The following is a 26,311-nucleotide window of genomic DNA, read 5'->3' on the forward strand; positions in this document are numbered from 1 at the left end:
CATGCCACCCCCAGGCATCTCTGCCCACCAGCCTGTGTGAGCCAGCCCCTCAGTGCAGGTTTTTCCAACTGGCCATTTGTTCTTCCACCCAACACTCAAGATTTGCTTCTCAGCCTGGACTACATAGCAAAACTCCATCTCTACAAAAAATACAAAAATTAGCTGGGCATAGTGGCACACACCTGTAGTCCCAGCTACTCGGGAGGCTGAAGTGGGAGGATTACCTGAGCCTGGGAGGTCAAGGCTGCAGTGAGCCATGATCGTGCCACTGCACTCCAGCCTGGGCGACAGAGTGAGAACTTGTCTCAAGAACAAAAACAAAAAGAGAGGAAGTTCTGCTTCTTCAAACCCACACAACTAATACAAAGTAATCAACCTCCCCACCTCAATAACCTGAAATTAAACATCACACAATAAGCCCTGAACAAAGAGCTGTAGGTCAATGTTCCATTTTGCTTTTAAAAGCTTTACAAGAACATTTCATTTATTAAAATAGTTTCTGTAAACTCTTTCAGAATAACAAAATTCATTTTCCTTGCTTAAACAGCATTTCAAGTAGAAGTATTTTTATTTCAAGGCACCATAAAATGATGATCTCTCTAAGAAATACCTCTCCTTCCATGTGTGAAAATCCTTGGGGGGAAAAAAAAATCCCACACGGTGTTCTTGGCCATCAGGATCACGGAAAACAAACTTTGGTGAATGCGAGCAACTGCACCAGACAGGACACAGGTTACAGGGCCTGATGTCACTGCGGTAACTGACAACCTTGGAACGGACCCTACTGCTGATGTTTCAAAAGGACACAGAGGTGAACTGGTCACTTCTAATTAAGAAGAGCCAGCGGGGTGGGGGACGCTGAAAACCAAAAATCCACGTAGACATACGTGGCAGTGTGAACGTCTGTCCTCCCCTTCCTTCTCCTCACTTCCTCTCCTCCTCCTCACTCAGGCTGATATTCTCCTGGTGTGCGGAGGTCAGCTTGCCCTGCAAAAGGGCTGCCAGTTTTTTCGATGTCTTTTTGAGAAACGAGCTGCCCGGGTGAGCACTGTTCACGTGAAGGTACAGGTCCTCCTGGGTGGGGCCCGTGTAGCCGCAATCCTCACAGACGTAGAGCTTGTCCCGCCGCTGCTTATAGGCGTACTGCTGCTGCACCCCGTGGATCTTCTTCAGGTGGGACTCCAGAGAGCAGCGCTGGGTGAAGGCTTTATTGCAGACGTTGCATTTGTAGGGACGAATGCCTGCAAGGACGAGAGACAGAAACAGCATCGATTGGTCATGGCCAAGCCAGAACCACCCAACTATGAAGCCAGTAAAAATCATCCTGACCAAGGATTCATGGCAGCATGAGGACAATGGTTACAGCAGGAGACAAAACTGTCTACAAAAAATCATAGCATCCACCTGAGCAAACCTAACACAAACAGATGCCAACATAGGGGAAAAAGCCAAAAACAAACAAACAAAAACCACTGGCTTATGGGAGGAAGATTTTTATTATTCCAACTCGCATACCTTAATGCTTTCATATTATTGTGAGCAAAGTAAACTTAAAAAAAAAATTAATTTAGGTCAGGTGCAGTGGCTTACACCTGTAATCCCAGCACTTTGGGAAGCCAAGGCGGGCAGATCACTTGAGGTCAGGAGTTCGAGGCCAGCCTGGCCAACATGGTGAAACCCTGTCCCTACTGAAAATACAAAAAACTAGCCAGGCGTGGTGGTGAGCACCTGTAGTCCCAGCAGCTCAGGAGGCTGAGGCAGGAGAATCACTGGAACCCAGGAGGCGGAGGTTGCAGTGAGCCGAGACTAAGCCACTGCGCTCCAGCCTGGGCAACAGTGAGACTCCATTAAAAAAAAAAAAAAAAATTAGCCGGGCGCGGTGGCTCACGCCTGTAATCCCAGCACTCTGGGAGGCCGAGACAGGTGGATCACGAGGTCAGGAGATCGAGACCATCCTGGCTAACACGGTGAAACCCCGTCTCTACTAAAAATACAAAAAATTAGCCGGGCGTGGTGGTGCGTGCCTGTAGTCCCAGCTACTCGGAGGCTGAGGCAGGAGAATGGCGTGAACCCAGGAGGCAGAGCTTGCAGTGAGCCGAGATGGTGCCACTGCACTCCAGCCCGGGTGACAAAGCAAGACTCCGTCTCAAAAAATAATAATAATAATAATAAAAATAAAAAAATAAAAAAATAAATTAATTTGGGTTTTCCCAGAAACAGAGCCTGGGACAAAGATTCCAGTACAAGTAGTTTATTTGAGAGGTGATCCTGGGAAAAACCTATAGGGCAACAAAGATGTGAGGCAGGGAGGGGTAGGATCCAGTACAGGGGGAGCTACCCAGCCAGTTACCAGGGTCCAGTTCTGTTGTGCAATGCAGGGAGACAGTGTGGCACACACCTTGGCATCATCTTGCCCCTCCAGGAGCTGAGGTCAGTCACTGGCTGCCGGCTGCTCCTGGGTGGCTTTGGTTCTCCATCCCCAGCACTTTTGCCTGCCTTGTGCAGACACACTGGGCTCCAGCAGGAAACCTCTCCGGCAGAGGTGCAAGCGTGGGCAGTTGCCACTTGGACTGGTGTGCCCAGAAATGGCAGATGCCCAGGCCATTGGCAGGATACTGAGGCATTTGTTGCAGTTATGAAAATAATTTCCAAACAAGATATCATGCTGGCATTAGAACTGGGCTAACATTAGACCTGCCTTCTAGCTGAGATTTCACGGGTACAATATAGAAGGGAGTTCAGCCTCATCAAAGCACTGCCGCTCCTACCTCCATGACTGGTACTCACCCTGATGTGTGTGGCAGAATGTCAGATAAAGAATATACACGTGGACTCTGTGTGTATGCAACAGACTATTTAGATGAGCTTGGACAGTGCAGTATTTTACATACTTGCCAGAGCCTCAGAATCACCTGGAAAGCTTTTGAAAATCTTAACTCACTTCTCCTAAGACCAACTCAGTGGGTCTGGGGTAGGAATCAGGAATCTATCTATCTATCTGTCTATCTATCTATCTATCTATTTATTTATTTTTTTGAGACAGAGTCTGGTTCTGTTGCCCAGGCTGGAGTGCAGTGGCGAGATCTTGGCGCTGCAAGCTCCACCTCCTGGGTTCACACCATTCTCCTGCCTCAGCCTCCTGAGTAGCTGGGACTACAGGCGCCCACCACCACGCCCGGCTAATTTTTAGTAGAGACGGGGCTTCACCATGTTAGCCAGGATGGTCTCGATCTCCTGACCTTGTGATCCGCCCACCTCCGCCTCCCAGAGTGCTGGGATTATAGGCGTGAGCCAACGTGCCAGGCCCAGCAATCTATTTTTAACAAATAGTCACTGGATATTAGTCACTGGATCCAGGATAATAGTCACTGGATATTCCAGCGTTTAACTTGGCTTTCAAGAGCTACCGATTATGGTCTTTAAGATTCTGGTTGTGGTCTTGCCTGAGGTCACATAAGGTAGTGGCAGGGCGGAGACCTCAGAGCACATCCGGCTCAGTACCCTACACCGGCAAAGGTCACCCCTCGAGCCAGTGGCTGAACAGGAGGCTCACACTCAAAAAGAAGGTTGGGACTTAAAGATGGAACAACAGACACTGGGGACTACCAGAAGGAGGGGCCAAGGGCTGAGAGACTCCCCATTGGATATTATGTGCACTACCTAGGTGACGGGATCATCTGGACCTCAAATCTTAGCGTCATGCAATGTACCCATATAAACAAACCTGCACATGCACCCCCTGAATCTAAAATCAAAGTTGAATTTTTTTTAAAAAGGTTGAGACTGGTATGTGACAGAAGCAAGCACACTAAGCCGAAATCTCACATGACAGATTCTAGGAAATTCCTGTAGGTCATATCAGCAAGTTTTATCGGGCCTTTTTTTTTTTTTTTTTTTTGAGACGGAGTCTCGCTCTGTTGCCCAGGCTGGAGTGCAGTGGCCGGATCTCAGCTCACTGCAAGCTCTGACTCCCGGGTTTACGCCATTCTCCTGCCTCAGCCTCCGGAGTAGCTGGGACTACAGGCGCCCGCCACCTCGCCCAGCTAGTTTTTTGTATTTTTTAGTAGAGATGGGGTTTCACCATATTAGCCAGGATGGTCTCGATCTCCTGACCTCGTGATCCACCCGTCTCGGCCTCCCAAAGTGCTGGGATTACAGGCTTGAGCCACCGCGCCCGGCCTTATTGGGCTTTAAGAAACGAATTGTCTGGGTGCTGCACAGTGACTCATATCTGTGATCCTAGCACTTTGGGAGGCTGAGGTGGGTGGATCACCTGAGGTCAGGAGTTTGAGACCAGCCTAGAAAAACCTCATCTCCACTAAAGATACAGAAATTAGAATAGGCATGGTGGCACATGCCTATAATCCCAGCTACCGGGGAGGCTGAGGCAGGAGAATTGCTTGAACCCAGGAGGCAGAGGTTGCGGTCAGTCGAGATTGTGCCACTGCACTCCAGCCTGGGCGACAGAACGAGACTCCGTCTCCAAAAAAATAAATAAGTAAATAAATAAATAAATAAATAAATAAATCACCATAGTAAGGTCTAACTTAGGCTCTCAAAGAGAGGTTATGGCTGTGAAGGAGACACAGTCACAAAAGCACGGAAGCTGAGAGAGGGTGAATATGGTACTGGGGGTGCATGGAGCACAAAGGGGCCACTGCCACAGCCACGAGACCATCTTAGAGCCTAGAGACAGGAGGGATGCCACCTGGAGGAATCCGCAGACCCTGTACAGATTCCTGGACCTGCCTCAGGGACCCCAGGCACTAGGTCAGGGGCTGGGACTAGGAAGCTGCAGCTTTATTTTTAATGTTTTTTTTTATTTTATTTTTTTGAGACTGAGTCTTGCTCTGTCACTCAGGCTAAAGTGCAGTGGCACGATCTCGGCTCACCGCAACCTCTGCTTCCTGAGTTCAAGCAATTCTCTTGCCTCAGCCTCCCGAGTAGATGGGACTACAGGTGCCCACCACCACAGCCGGCTAATTTTTTTTTTTTTGAGACAGAGTCTGACTGTGTCGCCCAGGCTGGAGTGCAGTGGCGTGATCTCGGCTCACTGCAAGCTCTGCCCCCCGGGTTCACGCCATTCTCCTGCCTCAGCCTCCTGAGTAGCTGGGACTACAGGCGCCCGCCACCACGCCCGGCTAATGTTTTATATTTTTAGTAGAGACGGAGTTTCACCATGTTAGCCAGGATGGTTTCGATCTCCTGACCTGGTGATCTGCCTGCCTTGGCCTCCCAAAGTGCTGGGATTACAGGTGTGAGCCACCGTGCCAGGCGCAGCCAGCTAATTTTTGTATTTTTAGTAGAGACAGGGTTTCACTGTGTTGGCCAGGCTGGTGTCAAACTCCTGACCTCAGGTGATTCACCTGCCTTGGCCTCCCAAAGTGCGGAGATTACAAGCATGAACCACTGTGCCTGGCCCTAATAGTTACCTTTTATTAAAATATAAAAAATAGGCCGGGCGTGGTGGCTCAGGCCTGTAATCCCAGCACTTTGGGAGGCCGAGTTGGGTGGATTGTCTGAGGTCGGGAGTTCGAGACTTGCCTGACCAACACAGTGAAACCCCGTCTCTACTAAAAATACGAAAATTAGCCTGGTGTGGTGACCCACATCTGTAATCTCAGCTACCTGGGAGAATGAGGCACAAAAATTGCTTGAACCCAGCACACAGAGATTGCAGTGAGCTGAGATAGTGCCACTGCACTCCAGCCTGGGCAATAGAGCGAGACCCTGTCTCAAAATAAATAAATAAATAAATAAACAAACGAACAAAATAAATAATAAAAGGTTACTATTAATAGTTGTTTAAATTTAAAAGTAATATACCCCCAGTTTTATGGTGAAAAACAGCAGTAAATTAAAAAAAAAAAAAAAAACAGAAAAGATCCCTTTGTCACCCATGCACCTCTCCTTCCCTAGTCCTGACTCTCAAGTTTCTTGTGATCTTTCATGTTTTCTACAAATTATATATACATACGTTTTATTTTATTTTATTTTTTGAGAAGGAGGCTCGCTCTGTCTCCCAGGCTGCAGTGCAGTGGCACGATCTCGGCTCACTGCAACCTCCGCCTCCTGGGTTCAAGCGATTCTCCTGCCTCAGCCTCCCGAATAGCTGAGACCACAGGTGCCTGCCACAATGTCCAGCTAACTTTTTTATTTTTTTAGTAGAGACTGGGTTTTACCATGTTGGCCAGGCTGATCTTGAACTCCTGATCTCAGGAGATCCACCTGCCTCAGCCTCCCAAAGTGCTGGGATGACTGGCGTGAGCCACCACACCCGGCCTACATATATATTTTAAGATTAATAAATATATGTCATCTCTGGGTGTTGCCTGAGCAGGAGAATTTTTTAAAGCTTCCCCAGGAAGCTCTAGTGTGCAGCCAAGTATGAAAACGAGCGTTCTAAATAAATGCACATTCACATTGGCATATGCACGTATGTATATTTTTCTGAAACATAAACCTGGGGTTCTGGAGAGAAAGTCTGGAGGGTGGTGAAAGCTTACACTTGTCATTGCATCCCTGTCTGTACTACTTCCCATCTCCAACCACCTGCCAGTATTAATGACAATAATTTTCATATTAACTGTGGTTCCTCCTGGGCAGTGGAATGACAATGAATCTCCCACCTTTTCTCTTAAAACTATTCTAGGATGGGTGCATGGCTCACGCCTGTAATCCCAGCACTTCAGCAGGCGAAGGCAGGAGGAGCTCTTGAGTCCAGGGGTTCGAGACCAGCGCGGCAAACATGGGGAGATCCCCATCTCTACAAAAAACTAAAAAATTAGCTGGGTATGGTGGCATGCCCCTGTGGTCCCAGCTACTCAGGAGGCTAAGGTGGGAGAAATGTCTCGAACCTAGGAGTTCAAGGCTACAGTAAGCCATGATCGCGCCACTGCACTCCAGCCTGGGTGACAGAGTCAGACCCCATTTCAAAAAAACAAAAAACAAACAAACAAAAAAACCCTCACCAATCAAGGTTAAGAAAGTTTTAAGGCAATATTTAAAAAATCAAAATATTGAATGAATGAATGAACTCTATTGGTACCAGGAAAGAAAGGTCACATCTTTGGGACTAGTTTTCCACATAGGCAAGGGCTACAGACTTCTCTCCTAAGGAATGCGCCCGCTCTAGCTTTCATGTTTGCACTGTAACGCAGACTTGGTGTTTTCCTGGCCTTCTAGGCCCACGCAGCAGTGAGCAGCTGGCTCCCACTATCCAGCAGATCAAGCAGCAAACCTGACTTCAAACCTTCAGCTCGTCAGAGCAGAAATCCACCCAGAGATTAGTTGCTCCTTTCACTAGTTAGTAGAAATAACCCGCTGCTGTTTCAAAACATCCAAACTAAAAATATGGGGAAGCTGGCACACTTACATCAGGGTTTAACCTGGATACAACAAACTCCTGGAGGTTCCCATCCTCCAAGGTGATCTGCCCCCTAGGAGAGGTCAGCCAGGCCACCACTCAGCCCCATGTGCACAGGGCCACATCTCCTTCCTCTCTTCAGTCAACACATCCTTTGAGCATCTTCCATGAGCAGAGTACCCAGCAAGGCCTGGATAGCAAAGGCTAGAAGATTCCAAAGCCCTCCATCATGCAAACAACAGACATGATGGCAGTGGGGGATTTTTTTCCAGGGAGGGGGTGGAATTAGAGCCTGGCTTGGAAGATGAGTGACTCGCAGGCAGAGATGGAAAGGAGACGTAGGCCCAAAAAGCTCTAGTTACGGCACTTTTGCCAAATGCACTGCTCTGTGCCCCAGCACTTCTGCTTCCCAATTTTCTAGTGTAAACGCCACCATTCACCCCTCACTCACTGGTGCAGGCACTGCCATGGGGCAGCCCCTTGGTGACCCTTTCTAGGTTTGGGAACAAGCACCTCCCTCCCAGAGCACCCCCATCACCCACACACTCAGGGGGACAAAGGTGGCCAGAGAGGAGTCCTGGGCAAATGGAACTGATGCCAAGGCCCCTCCCACCACTGAGGCTCACCCATCTTGGTGCCCTCACGCAAAGGCCAATCCTGCCTGTGTCTAAAGCAGGACATGGGAACTGAAGAACACCACCCATGCACTAGACATCATTAACCTACTGACACCCACACGACTGTGAGTCCAAGGCCACTGAAAAGCCAGGCTGCAGATCTGCTGCTCATTAACTGAAACAGGGGCAGGCTGCTCCAGTCCAAAAGGCCATTTCCTCACCTGTCACAGGGGTATTATAGCTCTTACGTGGCTGCTGTGAGGATTAGCTGAGATACACTAAGTTCTCAATTGGATACAGCTCAGCGTAATGCAGATAAGCCTTATTCATAAGCTGGCTGCTGACCAGCCTGGCCAATATGGTGGAACCCCGCCTCTACTAAAAAATACAAAAAAAAATTTATCCGGGCATGCTGGCAGGTGCCTGTAATCCCAGCTACTTGGGAGGCCAAGGCAGGAGAATCACTGGAATCCGGGAGGCGAAGGTTACAGTGAGCTGAGATGGTGCCACTGCACTCCAACCTGAGTAACAGAGCAACACTCTATCTCAGAAACAAAACAAAACCCAAAAAACATAAGCTGGCTGCTAGGCACATGAGTATTTTGCAGATTTGTCTTTAAACTGTACCTATATGTATACTTTTGTTTGTGTTACTTATTTCACAACAAAAGAAAAGGATAATTTTTTAAAATGTGGTTGGTGCAGGATGGGGGGGGACTGCGTTCGCCATCTGCCCTTTTGAATTTTGTACCATCAGCCCATCCTACCTAGTCCAAAAAATATTGTTTATTGGGTTATCAAAAAGGTTTGTCGTTTTCAGTTTTTTTACCCTAACAGCAAATCAAGCTTCATGCCATACATCCCCAAGGAAAATTCTTCACTTTGGAATTTTCTAGTTGCTTTCCTTGCTATAGGTCAACTGCTCCTTTACTGAACTTTATCCGAAGGTGAACTTCAGCAAGAAGATTTTTACAGGCATGCTTGTGGGAGTGGACATTTATGGCAGCCTCCTCGGAGGGCAATTTGGCAATGTCCATAAAAAAAAAAAATCATAGTGTATCTACCCTTTGGCCCAGCAATTCCACATCAGGGAAATTATCCTACAGGAAGACTCACACAGGGAGGCGAACAATATACAAGATATACTCATGGTAGGATTGCCTGAAATGAAAGAAAGGAAAGAAGAAAGAAAGAAAGGGAGGAAGAAGGGAAGGAAGGGAGAGAGAGAGACAGAGAGAGAGAAAGAGAAAGAAAGAAAAAGAAAGGAAGGGAAGGGAAAGGAAAGGGAGAGAGAGAGAAAGAAAAGAAAAGAAAAGAAAAAAGAAAGAAGGGAGAGAGGATGGAAGGGAGGAAGGAAGGAATTATGCAAATGGAAGCAAATGTCATCAATTGGGGAATAGAAAAGCACAGTCCTTCAATATTGGAAATTTTGTCATGATTTCTTTTATTATTATTATTATTATTATTATTTTGAGATGGAGTCTCACTCTGTTGCCCAGGCTGGAGTGCAGTGGCGCCATCTCAGCTCACTGTAGCCTCTGCCTCCCGAGTTCAAGCGATTCTCCTGCCTCAGCCTCCTGAATAGCTGGGATTATAGGCGCCCACCACCACGCCCAGCTAATTTTTGTGTTTTTAGTGGAGACAGGGTTTCACCATGCTGGCCAGGCCAGTCTCAAACTCCTGACCTCAAGTGATCAGCCCGCCTTGGCCTCCCAAAGTGCTGGGATTACAGGTGTGAGCCACCGCGCCCAGCTCCAAGATACATATTATATGAAAAAAGCAATAAGCATTAAAAAGTTCTGGGAAAAAAATTAAATCGTGGAACTGGGGCTTGGCATGTGAAGGAAGTTTACATTTTTTTCTCTCCTTTTATCTCCTAATGAACATATTACCTTCTTAGCTAAAAAATAAATTAAGATAAAATACAAATTAAGAATAAAACAATGAGGCAAGGGTTTGTTAACTGGACCAGGCAATTCCGCATGACAGCATTCAGGCCACTAGGGGTGGAGGTGACTTGATTCTTTCTTCTCCATCTGCCCCACTCAAAACGTCTCCCAATCTGCATTTTTCCCAATCTAGTCAATTCTTCCCTTTGGGCTCCAAACAAAGACACCATTGTTTTCTCTTCTTTAATCAAGATGGGATTTAGTGTGCCTTCTCCTCCCTCTGAATGTAGCCCCCGATGGAAGATAAGGACAGAAGGCGCCCTAGAGGGTGGGGCCCGTGCCGCCTCCCCACCTCCCTGACCTCAGAATTGGAATTCCTCAGCTTCACTCTGTGGAACTCAGCAGCTTCCCCAGGATGGCATGAGCCCTGAACTGCCTCCTTTATTCCAGCCAGCGTTGTTAAGTTATAACCAGCGTGAGTTTATGACCTCCCTGGGCTACATGGCTCCCTGCAAAGCCTTAGCCGGGAGCCCCATGGATGCGTGTGCCCTTCTCACCTGTTTATGGCCCTTTACACGGTCTTCTCTGCAGTTTTTTATATTGTCTGAAATCTTCTACAGAATATGTAGTCATTTTACAAATGAGCAAAATAAAACCCTTTCCATAAATGCTGGACTTGAATGATGGGCTTGGCACATCGGGCACTTCCAAAGCAATAGTCTGCATTTCCCGCATGCTCGCTCCTGAGGACTCTGGCACTGCCGGTCCGCGGACCACCCTTTGAGTAGCGAGGGTGCGGACACTCAGTGCAGAGTCTTGTGCTTGCAAGGGCTGGTTATTATTTTTTCCTCTAAAATACAGATCGCCTCCCTCTCCTCCCAAAGCAAATAATTTACTTCAACAGAGAGCCATTCTTCAGAAGCATCCTAGCCTGTTCAACCTAAAACACTGAAATAAACCCAAAAGAATATCCTATAAATACTATATATATCCTATAAATATAAAAGCCCATGATGTTTTTCACAGGCTATGAACTGAATACACATTCATTTCCTGGAAGTTCATGTCCCCTCTCTCTATTTTGAGCTGGTTAGCAGGCAGAATTTTCCATGTTGGCCTCAGTGATCCTGTCAACTTCACTAAAGTACAGCAATTCCCTCAATTATACAGTGGCTGCGCTGCTGGCTTCCCATCCAGACCGCTTTTCTGGGTCAGTGCCTGTCCCCAGCTGTTGTGCGGTTTCTGGCTGTCCCCTCCTTTAAGGAATCAGCACTGGGCAAGTGACGTTCCAGATGCTCAGGAGTGTCTGCCTGACCTCACCCAGGGCAGACACAGCCCTCAGCCAATGTCAGACTGAAATGGGGGTAAAAAAAGTCCCTGCCTCCACCTTGCCTGTAGCAGGTCCACCCTGGAGTCCATTCACACTCCAGATCCCCCCAGGGATGAGATCAAGGCTGCACTCCAGCTAACAGCAAAACCCATGCTCATCCTCTGCCCTCACAGGCCCCTGCTGACAGCCCTCCCTCAATAAACCATTTGATGGGAAGCCGCTTCCAAACCCCACCTAAAACAATTTGGATTGAAAATAGCCACTTGTTTGCTGATAACATTTTCACAAAATATTACAGAGTTTTTCTGCACAGGTCAGTTTCTCTCTTCCAGTCTTCAATAAGACACCATTTAACTAACACTCCCTTCTCCTCTTTCTCTCTCTCTCTCTCTCTCACATACACACACACACACACACCTCCAATTTACCTTTCTTGGGTGAACTCACAGCCAAAAAAGAAGTCCTAATCTTTTCTTTTATCTACTTGGATATTAATGTAAGACATTTTCAGGTTCTAGTTTCCCTGGATCTTTTTCAAGATGTTTCTTTGTGTTTTGAGTCTTTCCTTAGATATCCTGTTTGCTCAGTAGTTGCAGGGGATAGGAAGAGATGGGGGAGAAGGGGGTGGTGCATATTAACCCTGATTCTCTATCTCACTGTCTTTGCCCACCTCATCAATATTATAGCTACAATTCTCCAACAAAGGGTCCTGGGGTCCCAGATAAGTCTTTAAATTGGCCATGGCCTGGTCTAATGGGATTGCAAACAAACACACCCCTCATTTAACTATCTGTCGTATTTATGTTAAGTGTCTATATCTTTGTTTCTGGCCTAAATACAACATTTACTTACAAGAACCAACAGCAAAAATACAACACTCACAGCTCAGTCAAAGGCAAGACCAGGGCGCAGTGGCTCATGCCTGTAATCCCAGCACTTTGGGAGGGCAAGGCAGGCCGATCATCTGAGGTCAGGAGGTCGAGACCAGACTGGCTAACATGGTGAAACCCCATCTCTACTGAAAATACAAAAATTAGCCAGGTGTAGTGGCATGTACCTATTATCTCAGCTACAGCTACCCGGGAGGCTGAGGCAGGAGAATCGCTGGAACCCAGGAGGCAGAGGCTGCAGTGAGCCAAGATGGGAGCCATTGTACTCCAGCCTGGGCAACAGAGCAAGACTGTCTAAAAAACAAAACAAAACAAAGCAAACAAACAAAAAACAAAGGTAAGACCAAATTCCCACTGAATTCCAGTAAGGTCTTTTGGAGCTGGTGAAGTTTGTTCACATGAACTAAAACATCATCTGAGAAACCCACATTTTTGCACTTTGTACCAACTGTCTCTTTTGGACAGAGCTGAAGAGATGGCTGGGCAAGCCTGTTCCTCTGAGCTTGCCACCCGCTGATGTGTCAGGAAGCCCCGGCTGCTGTTTCTGGTCTTTTATTACATGGAGACACATCTTCATCACACAATAGGTCAGGATAGGGCAAATAGGTCTAAAACATTTCCATAGTTCCATTTGTTCATCACTTTAAGTGTCAAAATTATGACTAAAATTTTTAAATGTTATCTGTAGGTTATCTTAGTGCCATCCAATAGAAATTAAAATGCAAGCTGCTTTATAAGTTAACATTTTGTAGAAGCTGCAAACAAATAGGAAGAAATGGGTGAAATGAATTTTAATGCTATATTTTGTTTAACTCATTATGCCCAAAATACTATCATTTCAATGTAAAATCCACATTAAAAACTGAGATTTTTGGCTGAGCGTGGTGCCTCACGCCTGTAATCCCAGCACTTTGGGAGGCCGAGGCGGGCAGATCACCTGAGGTCTGGAGTTCGAAACCAGCCTGACCAACATGGAGAAACTCCATCTCTACTAAGAATACAAAATTAGCCAGGCATAGTGGCACATCCCTGTAATCCCAGCTACTCAGGAGGCTGAGGCAGGAGAATCACTTGAACCCAGGAGGCAGAGGTTGCAGTGAGCCGAGATCGAGCCATTGCACTCCAGCCTTGGCGACAAGAACAAAACTCCTTCTCAAAAAAGAAAAAAAACAAAAAAATCGAGATTTTTACACCTTCCTTTTTTTGCATTACAACTTGAAACTTAGTGTCTCTTTTGCGCATACAACACATCTCAATCTGGACCAGCCACTCGTCTGAGACTCAGGAGCCACCCACCGTCAGTGGCCGTCAGACCAGCCAGCGCACCTCTAGGTTTTTCACTCCTAGCTGCCTCCTAAGCCCTAGCCTTTCCCCTAAAGCGATAATTGTGAAGCCCTTTGGGAAAGCGTCAGGTGGAAAGCGTCATTCACTAACTTAAATGATTTTCAGCACCCTCACAGGAGTCACTAGAAGAGTAGGAGATGGAGAAAACCTGAGAACCTCAGGTTGGGAGTCCGAGCGAGTACAGGCACCCCCTTTCTTGCTTCCTCTGTGGGCAGAGGACATCTTGGCACCACTGAACGCTCACAGGCTCCTCTACAACCTACTAAACCCCAAGCCAAGGTGTGCAGTTTGTGCTACTAATAGTTCTGAATTTCCCTTTATCTCACCTTCCTCTAGAAGCAAGCAGGCTTCTAGAAACTGCAACAGGGCAGGCTGGTGAGGCCCCTGCCTCAGGGAGAAGGCTGAGGAAGGCACTGGGAGGCAAAGAGGGCAGAGAAGGAGACCCTACGGAGGAGAAAAGACCATGAACTTCAGGTCAGCCGGTTCTGGTTCTCAGCTCCACCACTGAGGGGTTGTGTGAGCTCCCTGAGCCTCGTTTCCTCATCTGCAAAAGGTGGGGAACAGCAGCACTGACCGCTTGGGGTAGTTTGAGATGAGAGGATAAAGGCTGGGGGCCTGGCATGAAGGACAGTGACCACGTGTGGCTTGCTTCTGTCTGCAGGAGCCGTGGTACTCTCTGAAGGGTCTCCCAGTCTCTGCGGAGCCACCCTCCTCACTTGCTAAATCTTCTGCCTCCCAGGGTGGATGCCCCATTCATATCCCCTTAGCAGACTGCCAGGCATCTCAGATGGTTCCTGCATCTCTCTGCCTAAGGATGCTCTCCAGGCCTGCAAAGGGCTGGGGTGGGCAGTGGGTGGGGAGAACTGCCTACGAATCAGGAGGTCCAGGATGGACACCCAAGCAGGAGGGATGGGGGTTGATCGAGCAACCTGGGGTGCATTCTGTATGGTTCTTCAGAGGATCTCCAGCGGGATGGAGCCCCCATTGCCCATAGTGATAACCCACTCATTATTATTGAGCTCTAATTGGCTGTCTTCCCTCCCGACCTCCCCTCCCTCCTCTACTATGTTTCCTGGGATCACCTCCCAAATACATTGCTCACATTCAAATCCTTGTGTCAGTGTCTGCTTCTTGGGCAACCCAAACTAAGACACTCCTCATCAGCCACGCCCTTCCTCCTTCTGTCCTGCTGTAGAAAGCTTGCTCATCCTTCAAGGCCCAGCTGAAAGACCACCTTTTCTAAGAAGCCTCCCTGACATGCAGTTAGAAACACGGCACCTCCCAGGACTTCCCTTTGGCATGTGCCACTTTTTCTTCTGTCTGGCATATCTGCTGTTTCCCTTGTCTCACAGTCAGATGTCTGAGTTATTCCTCCCTGTGTTGGCTGAGAGCTCCATGAGCACGAAGTGAATCCTAGGGCCTGTTACACATCAGGTCCTCAGGAAGCCTCTGTCAACTGTTGCAATTTTACTACTAGCAATAGCCAATATTTACCAAGCACTTACAATGTAAGAAGCACTTTTATGTAATTCTGGCCCCAAAACCTCACAACCACCACTTTAAGTGGCAAGTATTAAAATTATCACACCCATTCTAGAGATGGAAAAACTAAGGTGAAAGATGAATAATTTAGACCAAGTCTCACAGTCAGTTAACTCAGATCAGGAGTTCTTAACTACTATGTGATCGCCTCAACTTGTAAACTCTTCTCTGAGAAGTTGCCAGTCCCTAATATTTCCCTTAGTCTCCAGCAATGGAGGATTAACTCAATCACAGTGGAGGCAATGCCATCAGCTCAGTGTTTACTCCAGTTGACGGTACCAATAGCCAGCCATGCTCCCTGGGCCCCTTGCACTGTGTCCTAGAAGCCGGGGTTGGGGGATTGACCACAGAGTCCACCCAGGCAGGGAATGCCCTCAAGGACATCCTCAGAGATGATGTCCTTGAGACACCCTCAAGGAGGGGCTGAGACACCCTCCAGGGCCGCCAATGGCCAGCGACTTCAGGAGTGGTCCCGATTTCCTGCCCCTGGGTCAGGAGGAAAGCCCAGCTTTGCTTCTGCTGGATGGGTCCCTTGACAGCCTCGAGACCTTCCCCTAGGCCTCTTATAAGACCCCCCCACTGCCCTATGGATCCTCCACCACTCCCTAAGCATTCTCCTCACCACCACCCGATGGCCAGCTTAGCCTCACCGAGGTCACACTTTTACTGATTCACTGGTGCTAGGAAAAGAAGCCATATAACCAGACCCAAAGAGCACACTGTGGGATTCCATTTACATCAAGCTCAAAAACAGGCAACAGTAACTTAAGCTGTTAGAATTTGCAACAGTGGTTTTCCTTGGAGAGAAAGAGGTAGACTGGGAGGGGTAGTGACTTCTAGTGGCTGGAAATATTCTGTTTCTTGGTCTGACTGCTAGTTGCACGAGTGTGTTCACTTTGTAAAACTTCCTAAATTCACTGAGGTCGACACTTAGGATCTGTGCACTTTTCTGAAGGTATATTAAACTGAAATGAAAAGTTCTCTTTAGAAAAAGTTTTTGGCTGGGTGTGGTGGTTCATGCCTATAATTCCAGCATTTTGGGAGGCCAAGGCAGGTGGATTGCTTGAGCCCAGGAGTTTGAGACCAGCCTGGGCAACATGACGAAATCCCATCTCTACAAAAAGTACAAAATACAAAAAAAATTAGCTGGGAGTGGTGGCACGCACCTGTAGTCCCAGCTACTAGGGGGGCTGAGGTGGGAGGATCAGTTGATCCCAGGAGTTGGTGGCTGCACTCCAGCCTGAGTGAGAGAGAAAGACGTTGTCTCAAAAAAAAAGAAAAAAAAAAAAAAGAAAGAAAAGAAAAAGTTTTAAAAAAGGAAAACAGAAAAGAAATATGTTAGGATTCCAGCCACTCTCTAAGGTGGCAGAAACTCTTTCCAGACCAGGGAGGCAGCTCACGACCAATCCTCTAAGAGCAATCACGCATGATATGAACTAGAAAATAGGATGCAGAGGCCTAAGAAGGAACCTGTATGAGGGCTGAGTAGCTGGGAGCCCCATCTGGAGGGAGGAAAGTGTCTTCCCATCCCTACCAAAGTACCAAGGACTGAAATAGTAAACCCTTTTTTTTTTTTTTTGAAACCAGGTCTTGCTCTCTTGTCCAGGCTGGAGTGCAGTGGCACAATCATAGCTCACTGCAGCCTCAAACTCCTACGTTCAAGCGATCCTCCAGCCTCAGTCTTCCAAGTAGCTAGGACTATAGGCATGCACCACCATGTTTGGCTAATTTTAAAATTTTCTTGGGCAGACAGAGTCTTTTGATGTTGCCCAGGCTGGTCTCCAACTCCTGGCCTCAAGCAATCCTTCCACCTTGGCCTCCTTAAGTGCAAGGATTATGAGAATGAGCCACTGCACCCAGCCTGCAGGTAGCAAATTCTATAAGTCTGTTGGGAGGGTGGGTGGTAGCCTGGATAGGGTTGAATGGGTTAAGATGGGATGGGATAGGATGAGCTGAAATGGATTGGAGTGAGATGGGCTGGTCTGAGGTGGGCTGTGATAGGACGAGATGGGATAGGACGCGATGGGCTGGGATGGGCTGAGATAGGATGGGGATTTGAAGATAGGACCCACATTGTAAAGGCCTTTACATGAAGCCCAGTAAGATGAGAGATGAGGAGTCTGGATTTCGTTCTGTTCAGAGTTAGAGATTTCTTGGGGAAGTCGAGTCCTTAGAATTCTCCTGGAGGGATCACTCTGGCAGAGGTGTGGACAATGGAGCTCAGGCGGGAAAGCATGGAGGCCAGGTGTTTCTAAGATAGAAGCAGTGAGGCCGAGACCAGAGGCCAAGGGCACCTCCAGCACTCTGTGAAGAACTGGAACTGGGGAGAACCTGGATTCCCACTTCCTAAGTCAGGAAACTGAGGCAGGTCCAAGGAGAGGAAGACGATTGCCTGCCAGGCTCCAGTAGGAGGCTCAGGTCAGCTCTAAAGGCAGCGAGCTCCTTTTTGTCTCCCAGGAGGAACACAATGTTATCCAGAGACAGGCTTATGTCCCAAGAGAGGAGCATAAAATACTCATTGTGGGGCCACAAGACCCACATTCCAGCAGCCAGGACCAAAGGGCTGAGCTATGGCAGGCCCCGTGTGTGCCATGCATCATGATTCTCAGAATACTTCCAGCCAGGGATCCATTTTGAGCCTCACTAGAACTCACATCAGTATCTCCATTTTGCAGCGGTGAAAGGCAGGCTACCACAGGTGGCTCACCTGGCCCAAGGTGACACAGCCGGCAGGTGGCATAGTCAGGAGGTGAACCCAGAAGGATTGGCCCTAATGCCGCATCATCTTGTGATCTTTCTTTTTTTTTTTTTCTTTTTTTGAGACAGAGTCTTGCAATGTCACCCAGGCTGGAGTGCAGTGGCATGATCTTGGCTCACTGCAACCTCCGCCTCCCAGGTTCAAGCAATTCTCCTGCCTCAGCCTCCCAAGCAGCTGGGATTACAGGTGCCCACCACCACGCCCAGCTAATTTTTTTTGTATTTTTAGTAGAGACAGGGTTTCACTATGTTGGTCAGGCTGGTCTCGAACTCCTAACCTCGTGATCCCCATCTTGTGATCTTTCTAGAAACACAACATTGTTCTATGGTCTCGACCTGCTTCTTTGGTGGGGAAGAAACAGGAGCTCTTGGCCAGAATAACAAAACAGAGAACAAAGCCCGTGCTCCCCACTCACCTGTGTGGGTGCGGACGTGCCTCTTCAGGTCGAAGGTGTCATTGAAGCCCTTGCCGCAGAAGGTGCACAAGTGTCTTTTCACCTGATTGTGGCACTTGAGGTGACGGTTCAGCATGCGCTGCAGACGGAAGCCCTTGCCACACAGGTCACAGCTGTGAACCACCGAGTCACTGCAGGTGCCTGTGGTGAACTGGAGGCAGAGAGAGGCTGTGAGGGTCCCCGAGCAAGCAGGCACATCCAGTAGGTTCACTCCAGAGACCCACCTCCTGTGTCTTGAGGCTTGCCCTGTCTGCAGCTTCTGCCCCTAAAATTTTCAAGCAGGTTTTGGCTTTGGGAAAGGTCAAATAACAACTGGCGGTTCCTCCCACTTTTTTTTCTTTTTTTTTTGAGATGGCGTCTCACTTCGTTGCCCAGGCTGGAGTACAGTGGCTCGATCTCAGCTCACTGTAACATCCACCTGTTGGGTTCAAGCAATTCTCTTGCCTCAACTCTCGAAGTAGTTGGGACTACAGGGGCACATACCACCATGCCTGGCTAGTTTTTGTATTTTTAGTAGAGATGGGGTTTCACCACGTTGGCCAGGCTGGTCTCAAACTCCTGACCTCAGGTGATCCATCTGCCTCAGCATCCCGAAGTGCTGGGATTACAGGCATGAGTCACAGTGCCCTGGCCAGTTCCTCCCACTTTTAATTCTCCCCTTCTTCCTTAGAACAAACCTCTGACTTCTAGCTGGGCATACTGCCTTACAGCATCCTATAGGCATATGATGGGATATGGATGTTAGGCCCCTCCAAATGTCGTGTTGAAATGTGATCCCCAGTGTTGGAAGTGGGGCCTGGTGGGCGGTTACAGGGGCAGATCCCTCATGAATGACCTGGTGCCGCCCCGGTAGTAAAGAGTGAGCTCTTACTCTCATCAGTTCATGGGAGAGCTGGCTGTTTAAAAGAGCCTGGCAGCCAGGCGTGGTGTCTCCTGCCTGTAATCCCAGCACTTTGGGAGGCTGAGGTGGGTAGATCACCTGAGGTTGGGAATTTGAGATCAGCCTGACCAACATGGAGAAACCCCGTCCCTACTAAAAATACAAAATTAGCCAGGCATGGTGGCGCATGCCTGTAATCCCAGCTACTCGGGAAGCTGAGGCAGGAGAATCACTTGAACCTAGGAGGCAGAGGTTGCGGTGAGCCAAGATTGTGCCATTGCACTCCAGTCTGGGCAGCAAGAGCGAAACTCCATCTCAAAAAAAAAAAGAAAAGAGCCTGGCACTTCCTCCCCTCTCTCTTGCTTCCTCCACCATGTGACACACCTATTCCCCTTCCGCCTTCTATGAGTGGAAGCTTCCTGAGGGCCTCACCAGAAGAAGACACCAGCACTATGCTTCTTGTACAGCCTGCAGAACCATGAGCCATAAACCTCTTCTCTATAAATTAGCCAGTCCCAGGTATTCTTTATGGCAACGCAAAATGGACTAAGACAGCATGGCCACGGACTACCTGGCCAATGAAATAGAAATCTCCTTGAAGGGGAGCAAATGGTGCCCTTTTCCTCCTTCGCTCCTTCCTGCTGACTACAGCGCCAATAGCCACCTTGGACCATGAGGTGGAAGTGCGTGCTAAGGATGGAGGAGATGAAAGGAGTCTGGGTCCTGATGACGTCATGGAGCCTGGTATGTTATATTACAGACAGTACCCAAAGAGAGCCACACTCAATTCTGTCCTCCTTGTGCCTGCATCCTGCTCCATTTACCAAGAGATGGAGACTGTTTTCCCTCGCCTTGAATCTGGGTAGGGCTTATGACCAGTTGGATCAATAGAATGCAGTGTAGATGTGTCAGTTCCAGGTTTTAAGAGACCCTGCAGCTTCCACTTCTTCCCTCTTATAAGCCAGCTGCCACATAAGAAGTCTGAATCTACCATGCCGTGAGGAAGCCCATGCTAGCCATGTGGACAACCAGAGGCCACATGGGGGAGCACGGAGGAGCCAGATATGAATAAAGCCTCACTGGACTCTCCAGCCCAACTCAGGGCTGCCACCAGCTGAATGAGTGGCCTCTGCTAATGCTACTCAGAGTAGAACTGCCTAGCAGAGCCATGCCTACGGCTTTTGTCTTGACCCACAAAATCATAAACGCATAAAATTATCATTTTGTAAAGTGACTTGGTCAGGACCCCACAACTTTGTTACCAGCAAAACCACAACCAGACCTGGGTCTGGGCTCCCTGCTGAGTGCTTTCCACCACCTTCGCTACTGCTGAGGAAGAACATAGAATCTACATCTGTGTGATAAAAATGATGTGTTCAATTTTAGTATCTGATTTGGGGACTTTCGAACATGTGACGTGAATGTTACCAAATCAGACCCTTTAGAAGATGGATCCCATTGTTCTGCTAAAATTCATCACTAGCAAGAAGACTGGTTCTTTCCTGGCTCCACACTCTCCCAGCTTCAAATACTCTCCTCTTTCATCCACCCTGGGTATTGCCCTCCTAAGACTCAAGGGAGCTCAGTTGCTCCCTTGCCGACGCAGCCTTCTCCATATACTGCAGCCCATGACTAAACTGCTCACTGTCCCACGTGAACCAGTGCCTCTCAGACTCCAGCATACCTATGCCTCCCCTGGGGTCTTGTTAAAATGCAAGCTCTGATTCAGGATGTCTGGTAGGGTCTGATGTGCTGCATTTCTGACCAGAGCCCAGGAGATGCCACTGCAGCTGGCGCACATGCCACACTAGCCCTGAGAAGTCATGCTATATTCCATCTCATTCCCAAGATTCACTATGCACACAGTTCATCTGGTTTTCTCAACTCAACACCTTGAGGATGGTCGGCAAGCATTCAGTCCCATTCCTGCCTCCCTACCCCCTGCTCCAAGCCTAGTCTAGGGCCAGTGCACAATCAGTATGTGCTGACCGGCAGCTGGGAGCAGGTGGCAGGATACAGAGTCTCAAGGGAGGCACAAGACCCCAGAACAGGGTATTCCAGTCAGCCTTTTCCACCAGTTCATTTTCCTTTGCTTGGAGCTTAATTTGCCCCAGCTAACACTGAAAAGTCCCTGATCCATGACAAGCCCTGTGCTTACAGCTGGAGGCAATACAGTTAGAGATGGTTTAATCCCCAGTCCCTAGGAAGCTGCCGACTCTAGTGGGGGTGCAGGCAAGTCAACAGCCATTGACATCTGAGAGGCCCAGGGGTCCGAGGGGGCACCTACTCCGGACCTGCAGCACCAGGGAAGATGTTTCCAGAGGAAGTGAGCTCCTTAGCCAGGCAAAGATGAGGAGGAAAAGGGGGGCACAGCAAAGAACATTCCAGAAGAGGATGGTGGGAAAGAGGAAACTGTGTGTGGTTCAGCATGGCTAGCCTGAGCCTGGGAGAGCAGTTAATGAAGAGAGCAGTGGTAGCTGAGAAGAGCAAGATCCCCTTAGGAGTCCACCTTGAGGGCCCTACTGGAGCTGGAATGTAGTCAAAGGGCAAGAGGGAGCCATTGGAAGACAAAGGGGGACCATCACAGGGGCTGAGTTCGATGACCCAATTGAGTCCTGGATCCTCATCAACTGCCTCACTCCCCAGAACTGCAGTTGCCCACCTCTGCCCAAGGCTTTCCTATCACCCAGGCAGATCACGTTCTCCTCCTTGTCCGACAGACCTCATCCTGCTCACAGCCACCCTTGGAGGGATTTGAAAAGACTAAATATGCTCCACTAAGTACTTTGAACTTCTAAAGACCAAGTGTGCACAAGGACATGTGAGTGGTAGTGAGGGGCTAATGAAATAGAACAAAGACAATTACCCTGGTAATTCCAATTCAAATTAGTAAAAACCTGCAACTGTCTTTTGAAAGTCCTGTAGAATGTCCCTAAGGACTCACCAACCACAGTTCAAACATGAACTCTTGTTTAATATTTTTGATAAATTTCTATTTTTAAAATGCTCTGAATGCAATACAGATGTCTTCTATTGCAGTCTAGAGTGAAAATCTCAAATCACAGGCATTATTTTGTTTGAAAAGAATAAGATCTTAAAGGACACAGGAAAGGGAGATCAGTGACAGTTTAAGGGAGTACGGGGCCAGTAGATCATCTGACCAAGACATAGAAAGCATTTTATTTAGTTTTGTTTGTTTTTAACCTTTTTTAGAGATGAAATCTCACTATGTTTCCCAGGCTGGTCTTCAACTCCTGTCCTCAAGGGATCCTCCTGCCTCAGCCTTCCAAAGTGCTGGGATTACAGGCATGAGCCACCATGACTCTCCAGGAAGCTTTATAAAACAGGGGAGAAAATGGGAATGGAGAGAAGCGGTTGGAGACTCAGGGCACACCTAATTCTCAAGGGGACCTTTCCTCTGGTGTTCTTGGAGCAAAAATGAAAATTCTCCACATACCCCTCAGCAAAGGCAATTTTTTCATTTCTCCCTATTTCACAGCATGGAAAGCTGAATCACCAAGAAGTGGCTCATGTAGGGAATTCATCCTGTGACACACCCTCCAATCCATTAAGTGCTGCTTACCACCCTTATGACCAATCCAGACATCAGATATTAACAAATTACACTCAAAGTCTTCAGGAGCCTTGTTGAAAAAGATGTAATGTTACTTAATGGCAAAAAATCATGGCTGACAAAGCCAGCTTCTGCCAGACTATTTCACTTCTCAGAAAGGAAGGGATCTTTGTAAATTCCTAAACATGAAATTTATCCCCAAAAGTATATTTAATGTGGCTTGTGCCTTGAAATTTGGTTTGTAATAGCAAAGGACTGGAAACTAAATATACGTCTATCAATAGGAACTTGTTAAAAAATGATGGCAGAGGGCCAGGCACAGTGGCTCAAGCTTGTAATCCCAGCACTTTGGGAGGCTGAGGCGGGTGGATCACCTGAGGTCAGAAGTTTGAGACCAGCCTGGCCAACATGGAGAAATCCCATCTCCACTAAAAGTACAAAATTAGCCATCTCTACTATTAGCCATCTCTACTAAAAGTACAAAGTTAGCCAGGCATGCCTGTAATCCCAGGTATTCAGGAGTCTGAGGCAGGAGAATCGCTTGAACCTGGGAGGCAGAGGTTGCAGTGAGCCGAGATTGTGCCATTGCACTCCAGCCTGGGCAAAAGAGCAAAACTCCGCCTCAAAAAAAAAAAAAAAAAAAAAAAAAAAAAAAAAAAAAAAAAGATGGCAGAACCTTACAATTAATGCACTAGACAAAGGTAAGAGGCTAGAAGCAGTTCAAGCGTCACCTGCCAGCCATGTGAGTGAGCCCTTGTGAATGTCCATCCCAGTCAAACCCCCAGAAGACTCCAGTCTCAGCCGCCATCTGACTGCAACCACAAGGCAAGAACTGCCCTGCTAAGCCCAGTCATCCCACAGAGATGGATGATACAACACTACATTATTTCAGCTATTAAATTTGGAGTTACTTGTGGAGCAGAAATAGGTTAACTGGAACAGTAATAAACGTATCATTCTCTCCAGACGCCAGACCTGCCACGTTTCTAAGTGTCTCTCCCAGGACTGCATGGTACAGAAGACATATCCAACTCCTGGACTGATGTCTCATGTGCCAGAGGACCAATTGACCCTGCCTGGATCAGGATCACTGCTCTGCTCACTGGAGCACCTTTATTATGTTTACATAGGTTTACACCTAACACTACCTCCTAAAATTTGAAAAAGAGTTAATCAGTCTTACCTTGTTCCTCTACAAGTAGTAAACTAAACTTAATTACATCTTAGTCATGTTAGTTACAAAACAATAGTGGAATAGAGAGACAATAAATCTGAAGGATTGAAAAAAACCCTAGATCTGGCTAGGGGTGTGATATGGAATGTCATTTAACATTACTATGTTGCAATTTCCCCACATGTAAAACAATAAAATGATATTAGATGATCTCTTCAGCAGTATAAGAAGATAAGAGCAGGGTCTGTTTTCCAGTTTCCTAAATTCCTTCAATTCCTGCTCCACCACTTAGCTTGTGGCAAGTTACCTAACTTAGTTGTAGGCAAGTTACCTAACTTCTCTAAGCCTTAATTTCATCACCTGTAAAATGTGAATAATAATATTTGTGTGGCTGGGCGAGGTGGTTTACGCCTGTAACTCTAGCACTTCGGGAGGCTGAGATGGGTAGATCACCTGAGGTCAGGAGTTCAAGACCAGTCTGACCAATATAATGAAACCCCGTCTCTACCAAAAATACAAAAATTAGCGGGGCGTGGTGGCATGTGCCTGTAATCCCAGCTACTCGGGAGGCTGAGACAAGAGAATCATTTGCACCCGGGAGGTGGAGGCTGCAGTGAGCTGAGACCATGTTGTTGCACTCCAGCCTGGGCAACAAGACCGAAACTCTGTCTCAAAATAAATAAATATAACAATAATAATAATAATAATAATAATTGCCTCTTAGAAATAAATGAAGAAATTGGCAGAGCGCAGTGGCTCATGCTTATAATCCCAGTACTTTGGGAGGCCAAGGCGGGTGGATCATCTGAGGTCAGGAGTTCAAGACCAGCCTGACCAACATGGCAAAACCCGTCTCTACTAAAAATACAAACATTAGCCAGGCATGGTGGTAGGTGCCTGTAATCCCAACTACTCGGGAGGCTGAGGCAGGAGAATCGCTTGAACCCGGGAGGCGGAGGTTGCAGTGAGCAGAGGCTATGCCATTGTACTCCAGCCTGGGCGACAGAGTGAGACTCCATCTCAAAAAAAAAAAAAAAAAAAAATTAAGAAATTAAATTTTAAAAGCTACTTAAAAAGGACCTGATACTTTGTAAGTCCCATTATAGTTAGACCAACTCCAAAATCCTGTGGTCCTAAACAAAAGTTAATTGGTCAAAATTTCTTGTTTCTCGGCCAGGCACGGTGGCTCATGCCTGTAATCCCAGCACTTTGGGAGGCTGAGGCAGGCGGATCACTTAAGTTCAGGAGTTCGAGACCAGCCTGGCCAACATGGTGAAACTCCGTCTCTACTAAAAATACAAAAATTAGCTGGGTGTGGTGGTGCATGCCTATAGTCCCAACTACTCAGGAGGTTGAGGCACGAGAACCACTTGAACCCGGGAGGCGGAGGTTGCAGTGAGCTGAGATCATGCCACTGCATTCCAGCCTCAGCCATAGAGCAAGACTCTGTCTCAAAAAAATAAAACAAAAAAATATGTTTCTCAATTTGCTTTTGAATTTTTCTCTCTTTGATGGAAGAAAAGGGGAACTAAAAAAAAAAAAAAAAAAAAAAAACTAAACTAAAAAGGGAGCCACTAGCCCCCAGTCCTTCATCTGCAACTCTGTAATTCAAAAAGCTCTGAAAAACAGCTGGGTATAGTGGCTCATGCCTGTAAACCCAGCACTTTGAGAGGTAGAGGCAGGAGGATCACTTGAGGTCAGGAGTTCAAGATCAGCCTGGCCAACATAGTGAAACCCGGACTCTACCAAAATACGAAAATTAGCTGGGCGTGGTGGTGCACACCTGTAATCCTAGCTACTCAGGAGGCTGAGGTGGGAAGGTTGCTTGAGCCGAGAGGGCACCACTGCACTCCAGCCCGAGTGACAGAGAGAGACCCTGTCTCAAAAAATAAAATAAAATAAAATAAAATAAAATAAAATAAAATAAAATATATGACAAAAATCTCTGACAACCAACATTCCCTCCTATCTCCCGTGACAGTGAAATCTGACCTGAGCTGATGTAAAAATATTTGCAGACTTTATCCCATTTAATGTCAATATTCATATGTTTTAATACAGAAATTATTAATATATTTAATTATAGGGTACTGCTCCAGGCCTGCCAGGGGCGGTTTTTACACCATGCTACCTTCTGGCAAAGCTTAATCGTCTCACCCTTAATCCAAAATTAACACTTTGTAAAAGGCTTATTAATGAGGTGGGGAAACTACCATAGAGGGAGGAAAATGACATAGGTCTTGAAATTAATTCAGGTCACGAAGATGAAGAGAGAATGAACAGCTCTCCAACCCCATGGCCTGGCGCTTTTCTGAACACTGTCCTGTTTTCTGCAGGATCTCAGCTTTCATTTCAAAAAATGTGTAAAATTCTCCTCAAGTTCTTCTAGAAAACAGGACTCGGCGGCAAAACAAACCAATCATTGTCTCTGCACTGCTGAAAACTGCAGGAACATCCAGGGAGTCAGGGCCTTCGGCTGGCCCTCTGACCAAC

At 47.4% G+C, this 26,311-nt stretch overlaps 1 protein-coding gene across 1 annotated transcript in view; it reads right to left on the minus strand.

Moving 5' to 3' along the window:
- Positions 1 to 445: 445 nt before the first annotated feature.
- OVOL2 (ovo like zinc finger 2) overlaps positions 446 to 26,311 on the minus strand; it is a 36,799-nt gene continuing 10,933 nt past the window's right edge. The window contains exons 5-6 of the mRNA XM_007960911.3: positions 18,152 to 18,341; positions 446 to 1,241 (exon numbers count right to left, since the gene is read on the minus strand). Of these exons, the coding sequence (XP_007959102.1) occupies positions 925 to 1,241; positions 18,152 to 18,341 (507 nt within the window). The 3' untranslated portion in view covers positions 446 to 924. The remainder of the gene's footprint in view (positions 1,242 to 18,151; positions 18,342 to 26,311) is intronic.

The sequence above is a fragment of the Chlorocebus sabaeus genome, chromosome 2 (genome assembly GCF_047675955.1).
Source record: "Chlorocebus sabaeus isolate Y175 chromosome 2, mChlSab1.0.hap1, whole genome shotgun sequence".
Lineage (NCBI taxonomy): Eukaryota > Metazoa > Chordata > Mammalia > Primates > Cercopithecidae > Chlorocebus > Chlorocebus sabaeus.